At 34.8% G+C, this 12,597-nt stretch overlaps 1 protein-coding gene across 1 annotated transcript in view; it reads right to left on the bottom strand.

Annotated features, from left to right (window-relative positions):
• LOC141561614 (glycerol-3-phosphate dehydrogenase [NAD(+)], cytoplasmic-like) overlaps nucleotides 1-12,597 on the bottom strand; it is a 58,568-nt gene that overhangs the window by 15,651 nt on the left and 30,320 nt on the right. The window contains exons 3-4 of the mRNA XM_074301476.1: nucleotides 12,224-12,401; nucleotides 3,124-3,264 (exon numbers count right to left, since the gene is read on the bottom strand). Of these exons, the coding sequence (XP_074157577.1) occupies nucleotides 3,124-3,171 (48 nt within the window). The 5' untranslated portion in view covers nucleotides 3,172-3,264; nucleotides 12,224-12,401. The remainder of the gene's footprint in view (nucleotides 1-3,123; nucleotides 3,265-12,223; nucleotides 12,402-12,597) is intronic.

The raw sequence follows: 12,597 nt of genomic DNA, 5'->3' as shown, positions 1-12,597 counted from the left end.
AAATTGTTAATTGAATTAACTTAACTTAAGGTTGTGAGATGGATCTCACTCTACCACTATCAGACCAAACTCCTTAGAACAAAGCTTCTTAAATTGTGGGTAGTGATCTCATATGGAATCATGTAACTGAATGTGGGGGTTATGAAAAATTTGGGAAGAGTAAAAGATATCAAAAATTCAGCCAAGGTTTAATTCTTTATGTAAAAATAAATAAGCACATGCATTTCATTAGTATGCAGATTTGATTTCATCTTAAATAAATGGTACAAGTATTTGTATGCACAGTGGATAAAGCATTACCCTTCAAATTAGAAGGATCTGAGTTCAAATCAGACCTCAGACATATGAGCAAGGCAGTTAATTCCAATTGCTTCAGAGTAAGAGATAGAGTGAGACTGATTCTAATAGCAATGACTTATGATAATTAGTCCAGCACTCTTGATCTAATCTAATGATAACAAGTATGAATCCAAACTAGCACATATTATAAATCACCTTATTTTAAGGAACTATGTTCCACCCTCAATGTACTCAGCTGTGTAGGATATAGGATATAGGATGAATGATTTTCTATGTAAAATAATTTGGAAATATATCTGACTAAATTATTATTTCATATTGTGAATTTTAGTAAACCACTGTATCAGATATGCTGTTAGGAACACAGCTTCTCTTCTAACCTGAATGTTGTCATATTTTGATATGAACTATTTTAAAAATGTTATTTGAAAATATTCGAAACTAATGTTTGAAAAGAGTTGTACACAACTGAAAAAACTTCTGAACAACTCCTCCTCCAAGTTTGGCATCTGTCTTGATGTGAAATTAAAAACCAAGCCCCAGATCGAGGGAATGAAATCAATCAACCTCACAGTGAACTTTCTTTTCTTTCTTTTTTTCTTTTTTACAAATATTATATTTATTTTTCAGAGAGTATTGTAGGAAATTCTATTTAAACTGTGTATTTGCTAAGATTTCCATTAAAGTGTTGCTAGAAATTTATCTGGCAAAATAAGAAATACTATACTGTAACATATTCTGAAATGTAGAGTTTAAGCATTAAAATGTTATTCAAAAATGGCAATTTTGAAATGGGCAAAGTAAAAGAGTATCAGCTGCAATTCCTTATGGATTTTATTTCTGAAAACTTTTGCTTGCATAATACTTTAGCTTCATTCTAATATAATGAAATAATACTCAACATAATTCATAAAAACAAAGTATATTATACATGGCAACAACAAGATTATACGATAATTATGAAGGATATGGCTCTTTTCAAGAATGAGCTAATTTAGGCCAGTTCCAATGGTCTTGTGATAAAGAGAGCCATCTACATCCAGAGAGAAGACTGTGGGAACTGAGTGTGGATCACAACATAGTATTTTCCCTTTTTTGTTATTTGCTTGCATTTTGTTTTCTTTCTCATTTTTTTTTCCTTTTTGATCTGATTTTTCTTGTGCGTTATGATAATTGTGGAAATATGTATAGAAGAACTGCATATATTTAACATAGATGGAATTACTTGCTGTCTAGGGGAGGGAGTGGGGGTAAGGAAGGGAAAAAATTTGGAACACAAGATTTTGCAAGGTTGAATGTTGAAAATTATTTATGTATATGTTTTAAAAATAAAAAGCTTCAATTAAAAAAAGAACAAAGAACAATGTGTATTCAAATTAAACTAAAAAAAAGAAGGCTTAATTGAAAAAGTGGCTCCTCTTCCCCCATAATAACAATAGTGTTTCTTTAGTGCTTTTAAAAATTTGAAAAGCACTTTATATATATTACCTCATTCAAGCCTTACAGCAATTCTAAAGGATAGCTGTGTCAAGTGTTATCATCTCCATTTTTTGAATTGAAGTTTTTTTATTTTAGAAACATATGCAAGGATAATTTTTCAACATTGACCTTTGAAAAATCTTGTGTTACCATTTTCCTTCCCTTCTTCCCACCTCCTCCCCTAGATGGCATGGATCTAATATATGTTAAATATAGTAAAAAATATATGTTAAATCCAACATATTGCATACATATTTCCACAATTATCTAGCTGCACAAGAAAATTCAGATCAAAAAGTAAAAAAATAAGAAAATAAAATGTAAGCAAACCACAACAAAAAGAGTAAAAATGCTGTTGTGATCCACACTCAGTTCCCACGGTCCTCTCTCTGGGTATAGATGGCTCTTTCATCACAAAATTATTGGAACTAGTCTGAATCATCTCATTGTTGGAAAGAGCCATGTCCATCAGAATCAATCATTGCATAAGCTTGCTGTTACCATGTACAATAAATAATCTCCTGGTTCTGCTCATTTCACTCAGCATCAGTTCGTGTAAGTCTCTCCAGACTTCTCTGAAATCATCCTGCTGGTTGTTTCTTATAGAACAATAAAATTCTATAACGTTCATATGCCATAACTTATTCAGCCATTCTCCAATTGATGGATATCCACTCGCTTTCCAGTTTCTTGCCACTACAAAAAGGGATGCCACAAACATTTTTGCATATATCATTCCCATTTTATAGATGAGGGAAAAATGGCTTAGAGAAATTGATGATAATGAAGAACATTTCAGATTCTTGATTCAAATGGCCCATTCATTATAAATCACATCAAAGGAAGATTCTACTGCACCAGAATCACCCCTGGGTCATTTTTGTTCATTGGGTTCTCAGAGATTCAGTGGAGACCAATAGTCTCAGAGGCTGAGAGTAAGATTAATCCTTGAAAAGGAATAGAACCCTGTCAGATCGGTGGGGCTCAGGGCAGCTCCCCTAATTGTGTAGCTGTATAAGCCCATGGCAATGGCCCAATGCTTCAAAGAACGGAGGAGCTCATAGAACTTGAACATTCATACAGCTTCTTCAGCTGGTCTCCAGCATCAGCTCTTTATAGAGAAAATAATCTTATCTTCATTTGTCTTTGGACTCCCAACCTCACAGAAAAGCTTAAGAGTTTATCAACACAAAGCCTATAGGTTACAGATCCGGTTGAGGAGAGTTGGTCCTCTGGAGTCTGGAGCTCAAAGAGAAACCTGGGCTTTTGAAGGGCTGACCTTGGTTACCATCCCTACCCAATACAACCTTATTGAATTAGTTTCGGGTGATAACTTAAGACTACCTTGACAAGGGAGATTCCAAATGCCCCAGGCTTCAAATGACCTTCCATGTCAGCGCAGGTTTTCTGGATATATTCATGAGGTGTGATGAATACGAGGATATCAGCATCGCATACTGCAGTCACCAAATCTGGAATGGCCACCTACAACCAGAAGGAATCATTTATTCACCAGATAACATATCATTATAAATTGTGCTAGCAAATAGTAGGCACTTAATAAATATTAATTATCAGTGATGTCTTCCTCTAAGGTTTGGATACAGTCCAAGAAGCAGGAGACCCACATTCTTTTTTTGACTCTGACCTATCTGGAAGCAACTCTATTGTTCTTGTTGTTCAGTCTTATCTCATTTGGGGGTTTTCTCAGCAAAGATATTGGAGTAGTTTGCCATTTCATTCTCTAACTCATTTTACAAATTAATGGAGGCAAATGGCTTGTCAAAGGTCACACAGCTATTAAGTGTTTGAAACCAGATCTCAACTCAGGAAGATGAGTCTTCTGATTCCACACCTGGCCTTCTATCCACTGAGCCACCTAGCTGTCATTTAAAGCTTCTCCATTAAGACTACTTTTTATTTTAGGAAATATTAAAAAATAGTATGTTAACTGATTTATAGTCTGAAGTCCTTAGTCTCAATTAAATCAAGGATCCCATCAGTTTTCTGTACTTGAAGTGTGTCATAATAAGAATTAATCCTTTTTCATTCATTTCATGAAATTGGTCAAATTCAAATTTACTTAAAATGTAAAGCTCCTATCTATACATCATTGTAAATTACTAATCCCTGGATAGTGATAGTTGAAAAATACTCAAAACAAAATAAAAACTGATTGGGTAGAAGGAAGATTCCTTGGTTAATCAATGGAACATCTCTTAATTTATAGTTAACCTAACCAAGAGTAGTGATCTTTTTGTTTATCCTTGAAGAGTATTAGGATTATTTAATTCAACTGAGGAAAGTATTTTTATGTCAACCAATTGTTAAAGACTGGCTGTTTTTTCAAAGAGGGCAAGCTCTAAAATCCCTTGGCATTGTAGTCTTGTCTTAGGCTGAGAAGCAGTGAAAGTATTTCTGGATTTGGAGCCAGAAAGGTAGTGTGAACATTACCAGTTCATGAGAAGGTTAGGAGAAAGAATGATTGGAGAGACCCTGAGCAGTGGAAAATAACAGAGGATGCTTTTCAAGTGAAATAACTCAAGACTGGACATGTAGGCAGAACAGTAGTTATGGAATGCCAGCCTAGAGTTAGGAAAACTCATCTTCCTTAGTTCAAATCTGACTTTATGGTAGCTGTGTTGACTCTGGACAATTCACTTGACCCTCTTTGCCTCATTTTCCTCATCTATAAAATGAGCTGGAGAACAAAAAGGGCAAACCACTCCAGTATCTCTGCCAAGAAAATCTTAAATAGAATCACAAAGAATCAGACAAGACTGAAGTGATTGAATAACTAAGACTAGCATTGGTTGGAGTCTTTATCTGATTCCTGCTAGAACTAAAATTATTGGAGAAGCCAATGGAATTCTGATGATTATACTCTCTTCCTATTTTTTCTCTTTTTGTTTTCTTACAAAGATGGCAATATTTCATTGTTTAAAGGTTGCTTTTAAAAATTTATATTTTATTTTATATTTATGTTTTAACAATGATTTTCTTAATGAAGATGAAATAAATTTTTATTGTATCCTAAATTACTATTGAGTGTGGATAAGGGGGAAAAATTCAGTGGATAATTGGCTATGCCAAAATTTAACCTTCTAGGAAACTTCCCTCAAAAAGGAGAGAACCACGTTTCTTTTTTGGTTTGTTTGTTTGGGAAGGCTCATTTCTGGCTTATGATCAAAACACTGCTGGGGGGGGCAGTGTCAAAGCTTTTATTATTCTCAGCATTAATTTTTATTAATTCATTAACTTTATTAATTTATATTTTGATGCTTCCTTAATTTGAAGAGAAAAGAAGCCACAAAGAGACTTGCCTAGAATCAGAAAGACTTCAATTCAAATCCAAATACTTATTGTGTGACCCCAGGGCAAGTCAGTTAACTTGGTTCCTTCTCAGTTTCCTCAACTATAAAATGAAAATAATTCCTTGATATTCTTGCCCTTTTGTTCTTCCAGGAGAATTTTGTTATAATCTTTTCTAGTTCTATAAGATAATTTTTTGGCAGTTTGATATGGCTTTGAACAGTAAACCAATTTATGTAGAATTGTCATTTTTATTATATTAGCTTGGTCTATTCATGAGTAATTGGTACTTTTCCAATTGTTTAGATCTGACTTTATTTAATGAGAACTGTTCATATAGTTCCTGGGTTTGTTTTGACAGGTAGACACCCAAATATTTTATTTCAAATAGAATTTCTATCTCCTGCTGCTGGACTTTGTCAGTAAAATGTAGAAATGCTAATAATGTGTATAGGTTTATTTTATATCTTGCAACTGCTTAACTGTTTATTGTTTCAAATAGTTTTTGATTGATTTTCTAGGATTCTCTATACCATAATAGTGATGGGAGTGAACCCTGAAACTGTCTAAACTTTCCTCTGAAAGAAGCCAAAGGGGGAAATGACATAAACTGAGATCTTTGGGGAGGAGATGGATGTGTATCCCAGACTCTGGGAAAGGCCTGCAAATTTCCAGTAAGTGGTTTCATTCAATTGGAGATCTTAGTGAACTACCTTCCATTGAATTGCCACAAACAACTTTCAGTGGCTCGAAACTCCCAGTTAAGTAATCTCATTCAATTTTAAATTGAATTGAAAATAAGTCTCAGGAGTTGGACCCCATTTCCTGGCCAAAGATGAAAGCAACCCCCAATATATCTGGGGCTACATGGCCAGATATCTTTGCAGAGTCCTAAATGTCAATGCCCAGAGTCACTTAGCTAGGATGTATTAAGTGTCTGAGGTCAGATTTGAAGTCAGGTTCTCCTGACTTCAGGGCTGGTGCTCTATCCACAGAGCCACCTAGCTGCCCCTATTAAATAGAATTTTAAAATGTTTCTAAAGGAAAAAAAAAAGAATTCCTGAGGGGAAAAAAGAGCCAATTACATATCCCTAAAATCTCCTTTCTAATTATCAGTGAACAATTAATGATTGCTCCTTTGATTCAGCAATTCAACTTTAAATCTAGTCGAAATAGACTATCTTCTAGTCTATTTAATAATTAAATTTATTATAAAATGAAATAATTAAATTAATAAATATTTATCAATCCAAGGCAATCACAATACACTTTGGATAGAAAATGCCAGCTGCATCCAGAAAAAGAACTATGGAGATTGAATGGAAATCAATCAACACATGCTATATATTCACTTCTTTTTTGTTTTTTTTTTCTCCCATGATTTTTCCATTTTGTTTTGATTTTTAATCCCAACATGATTCATAAAGCAATGAGCATTGAAACTAAATGAAAAAATAAAAATAAGCATTTATTAAGTGCCTACTATGTGCTGGGCATTATGCTAAGTATTCTAAAATACTGAAGAAAATTTTATAAAATAATTTGCTAAAATCTGGATAAATTAAATCTATAACATTTTCCTGACATTTCATTTTAGCCAAAGAAAGTCAATCTGATATAACTTGCTTTTTAATTTTTAAAAAATGTTCCCAAATATTTCAATGAAATAAATATTCAGATTAGCCGTGACTGAATAGGTAGTGCAGTGATAGTGTATCAGCCCTGAAGTCAGTATGACCTAAATTCAAATCTGGTCTCAGACTTACTTAACACTTTCCTGGCTGTGTAACCCTGTTGTGCCACAGTTCCCTTTTAATATCCTGACCTAATTTCCCTAATTGTCCTACCTCAGTTACTCTGCTCTAAGACTTCAGGCTATAATCATTCCCTCTTAATGTTTGATGGGATATAGATCTTTAACCATTTCAGACATCATTAGAATATCAGGCGCCTCTCCAGTACCTTCCCCCTCCATTATGTCATCCTTTTTGTTACCTTATAAAAGAATCTTGTATCTGACATTTGCTGCTGGATTCTTGGAGACAATAGTCTCAATCAGCCCTGGGACCAAACCGTGGATCCATTTGGTCCCAGTAAATCTCTCCCATTCAAATAAAATATTAAATACTCTCTAATCTCTATCTTGCCTCAGTTTCTCTGGCATTACAACCCTGGGGAAGTCACTTAACCCCAATTGCCTCAGCAAAAAAAAAAACAACAAAAACAAAAACAAAAATAAAAACAAAACAATTTCATTACTTTCTATCAGTAGCTAAGTGGAACATTTCATCATTTTTCAGAACTTGTATTTTCCCATTGTATTGATCAGAGTTCTAAAGTCTTTCAAAATTATTTTTCTTCATACATTATTTTCCTAGTTCCCCTCACTTTATATCTATTCACAGTGGTCATTTCTCAATTTTTCTTAAAATTATCAATTTCATATAGCAGCTTTTAATCATGAGAGCCAAAAATTAGAAACCCTAAAGGAATGTCTTATACTATTGTCCAATCATTTTTCAGTTGTGTCAGACTCTTCAAAGTGATCCCATTTGGGATTTTCTTGTCAAAAATGAAGTAGTTTGTCACTTTCTTCTCCAGCTCATTTTATGGATTAGGAACTTGAGGCAAACACAGTGAATTTGATGGAGTGAATAAGATCACAACAAAAAGACTAGATCTTTGGTATCTGGCTAGGTAATAGAGGCTTGATAATTGGAGGACCTGAATTACTTTATACTGTCTGCAAGCTGGGTTACTCCCTGGGGCAAACAGGGAGAAGCACTGATAGTGTAGCGGCTGTAGCCCCTTTAAGATTCCTTGTCTGATCTACCTTTGGGATAAGATATTCCTAAGGGAAAAGATCTGTATCTGATCCAGTTTGGGCTGTACCCAGCCACCAATTGGTTTGGGTTTTCAGCCCCCTTTGATACAAGATCTAATCAAAACTAGTTTGGGCTGCACCCAGCCCCCCACTGGATCTGAGCTGGCTTGGATAAAGCCCGCCAAAAATCTGGCCTTCAAGGAATTAACCTGAGCTCCGCCCATTACTTCTTCAAGCAGATAAAAAGAGCAAAGCTAGAATCATCTTTGGTTCAGAGATTTGAAAGATTCCAAATAAGATGCTCCCATCAGAGATTCTCTGTCCCCTCCGCTTTCGGCGTTTATCTTCCTCTATCTAATGCTTTTTAATAACCAGACCTTAACCTTGCTTCCAAACCCTGCAATAAACATCTTTTACCCATCTAAGTTTTTGGCCTGTAAATTCATTTACAGGGGACTCTCTCCGCCACTAGACCTGATTTAACTTTGTATCCTTGCGCCGAATCCTAAGAGGGTTGCAGGGGAGCTCCATGTGACTCCTTGTACCCCGAATCCTGCCACTAGACCTCACTTAATCCTATTGAGGTATATACCTCATTATTAGGTATTTATCTCATGATTTGGTTCAAGTTAACTCCTCATTTTGAGGTTCCCTATTACCTCATCAATAGGATTATAGCCTTTTGTTATTAGTCTTTTTGTTCCTTGCAATGACAAAATCATCATGATCCCACAGTTTCCTGAATTCAGTCAGAAAGCCTAGTTATTAAATTATGTTTCCCCTCTTAAAGATCTATTTGTAAACTTTAGGAATTTTAGCCAGCCGATGGTGTAGTTCCTGTTAAAATTCCTTTTCTAGGAATTTAGCCTGCCTTAGGACATATCTAGGGTTCATTAGGAATTTGCTGTAGCTTTATGGCATCTTCCCCCTGGTTAATTGTGAGTTCTGCTAGGAAACTTAACTCTCATTTTTTTCCTTGTTAATTTTGCTAAAACCTCATATGGATTTAGCCTGCTATTAGCAGATGGTCTAAGCCTACAAATTGTTTTGAAGACATCTCATGACACTGACTTGTAACCTTAATAGACTTTTGGGGTTCACCACCCCTCAACATTTTGTGACAAAACTCTATTAAAGTGATTTGCCCAGAATCACACAGCTAGTAAGTGACATTTTAACTCAGCTTCCTGACTCTAGATCTGGCCCTCTATTAACTGCAACACTTAGCTGAATGAATAAATAAATTGTGATATATGAATATAATTGGAGTATTATTATGCATATAGATCCTATTTCTCTTTTACTTCTTTGGGGTACAAAAGTAGTAGTGGTACAGCTAAATCAAAGGACATGCACAGTTCTATAACTTTCTGGACTTCATTCCAAATTTTTTCCACTGAAGTCCCTTTTCTCCCCCCTCCTCCTTCAGGCTTAATGCGTTTACTTCTTTCTTATAGTCAAGAATGGAAGCTAAGGTTCAAAAAATGGATTAAGAGTGGTACTCAGATTTAGAAAGAGAAATATCTATAGAGTTACCTGAAAGATTAAGTGACTTCTTGTTTTATTTAATAAGGTAAAATGTTAAACCTGAGCTGTATAATTATTTCTTTTATCATTGTGAAATTTACCTATATTCAAGGATCCTATAACATATGTTTCTCAAATTATCTTGGAGAGGGATTAATATGTTTAAGGGCATAAATAACCACTGTGAGTTCGGATTTTTGTTTCTCAAGCAGAAAAATATTTAAATTTAGGATGGTCAATAAATAAATAAATAAATATCTCTAGCAGATTTCTACCAATGTGTCCCCCAAATAATCTGCATTTGTTCTTGATTCTTGAAGACATCAGGAGTTACAAATTAATTAGATTTAAGTGAGGCAGGGTTGTGCAAAGTCACATTGCTCACATCTAAGTTCAGTGGCAAGATGTAGATCAGGATGACTGGAGAAAGCCCTGGATATAGTGGGAGGCCTTGGCCTTTTTAAGCTCAAGTCTGTGAGAAGTAAAGTTGTAAAGTTTTGTTTCCAGAGTGGAAAAATTTCAGAGTCTCATAGTCTCCCTCTCCATTGCACGTAGAAAAGAATGTGATATAAGTTTTAAGGTCAATACAATTCTGGGGGAAGAGAATTAAAGAATATCTTGAGTCAACAGAAGTAACCATAGGTACTGATTGAGTGCAAATGACCTGGTCAACCAAAATTTTAATTGAGCATGCTTACTAAGCTTCATCCTTATAAACCAACATACCCCACAGAAAATTAGAGCCTCGTTAAGAGAATATGGGACACATGACAAGGGAGAGAGGACATGCTTATACATATTTAAGGGAAACATACAATGGGAACATCAGAAAGACTGTAACCCAGAAGGCAACTCTCTGAAGGGAGGGAACTTCGAAAAACTCATAGCATAAAGTTTGTCTTTGCACCCAGTACTCCCTCTTCCTTAAAGAGGAGTGGAGCCCACTTCTGACCAGAAACGTCCAATCCTCTGTACTTGATTATAATAAGTTTGATACCTGAATTTTAGTGTCAAAAGTGTTTCTAACAAGTCTTTCTCAGATCTCAGTTTGTCCGGGACCACACTCATTCAGTGATTAAGGTTAATAAGAAATGAGGTTTAAAAAATCACCTCTTTTATCTAGTCAGAAAAAAAAAAAATCAATCTGGGAGAATAAGACCCTCAGATAAGTTAACCTGAAGGAGAAAATTCCTTTTGCCCATGCAGACACCTTATTAAGAGAATGGCTTGGGATTTTTATTTAATGGTTTTTCCAGGGGTCATAAAGCCAATCAGTGTGAAAGGACAATTAATGGAATTAGAACACAGGTTTTCTTAACTAGGCTGGTGGTCTACCCATTATCTCTATGAAATTTGGTTTTCTACTATTCTTTTTTTGTGGTTGTTATTGTTGAGGCAATTGGGGTTAAGTGACTTGTCCAGGGACACACAGCTAGGAAGTTTAAGTGTTAAGTGTCTGAGACCATATTTGAACTCAGGTCTTCCTGACTTCAGGGCTCATCCTCTATCCACTTTGCTCTCTAGCTGCCCCTATGTGTCTTTGTTTTTAAATTAATTTAGTTAACTTAATAATTCAATTTTTTCCTTTCAGTTTTGTTAAGCTCTGCTCTACCTTCATTTTCAGTATTTCTATTTTGGTGTTTTTGAATTTTGGAAGTTTTTGCCCTATTGTTTTTCTTGTTTTATTTGTTTGTTTGTTTTCAGTTATACAAGCCATTTGTGGACTTGTTCTTTTGTTTTGTTGAAGAGATATAAAAATTTTCCTAAGGACTGCTATATTTGCATATAATAAATTTTGGTATGTTGTTTCATTGTTGATAATATACTGCAAAAGATTTCATGGGAATGCTTATATTTCATGAGAGTTAGATTTGGAATAGATCTAACATAAATCTAATTTAGTTAATTAAATTAAATTAAATTAACCCAAGTATTCTTAATTTTGTTTTGTATCATGGACTCCCTTAGAAGCCTAATAAAACCTATCTAGTCAAATTCTATTTTATACAAGGAAAATAGAGGGAGGGATACTAAGAGATTTAGCCAAGATCACCAAGGATTAAAGTGCAATAATAAGGTCCAGACCCAGGTCCTCTAAACTGTTATTGTCTTTAAATCATTCAGAGTTGGGGCTCTATCTATTTTTCTGTTATGGACCTCTCTGGTACTGTGATAAAAGCTGTACACCTCTTTTCAGAATGTTTATATATATGCATATATATACATGTGTGTGTGTGTATATATACATATACATATATATATATATATGAATAAAATTCATAGGTACATTCCATCTGCTGGTGTTAAGTGCCCCATAAACTGTAAATGTAAATGCAAAATTTTAGAAGAGATGATCCTGTCCCATATGGATGATCTCATACCTCAATAAAAAAAAACTGAAATTGCCCCAAACTTGAAATTCCTCATCATCTCATCCCAGGATCTTTTTCACAAAGGTCAATCCTGTTAGCTATTTAAGCCTTTAATCCCAAATTCCTAATTTTCAATCTCTCTTGATCCAATGACTCTTTCCCGGCTATGTCCAAACATGTCCCCAAATTTCCTTGTTTAAAAGTCTTCACTGAGACTAAAATGTCTATGTTGTTAACTTAGATTCCTCTACTACATATCAACCTGTTCTTCGCCAAAGAAAATCACTGATAAGAAAGTTTCTAAATCTCCCAAAATAAATAAAAGGCTTCAGAGTACCCAGTTTTAATTTTTCTCAGGGCCTGTGGGGATTTGTGGATCCTGAAACCCCCAATAAGTCATTTTGCTCACCACATTAGGAGGTATCTTGTGCCCTGGCAGGTATTTCGTGTTCTCATGTTCCTCATTGATGATATCTGATAGATTCTTTCCATCAACTTCCTCTTCATATACCCAGAGGTTCACATCTTTGTCAAATGTTGGGGAATCCAAAACATTGTTGCCAATGATTTTTGCAATTGTGCTTCCCCTTCATAAGAAGAAAGGAAAAGGAAGGGAAGGTAGTGAGTTTAACAATTAAAAGCTCTCCTAGAGATGACAGAAAACAAGCTCAGTCAATGGGTAATTTATTATGGTTTAGCTATCCAATTAAGAACTAAATTCCTTTCATAACACAAATATGGTACACTAACCCTAAACCAAGAAGAGCCAAAACAGAAAAGGAA

The sequence above is a fragment of the Sminthopsis crassicaudata genome, chromosome 3 (assembly GCF_048593235.1).
Source record: "Sminthopsis crassicaudata isolate SCR6 chromosome 3, ASM4859323v1, whole genome shotgun sequence".
NCBI lineage: Eukaryota > Metazoa > Chordata > Mammalia > Dasyuromorphia > Dasyuridae > Sminthopsis > Sminthopsis crassicaudata.
This window is presented reverse-complemented; position numbering and strand designations above follow the sequence as displayed.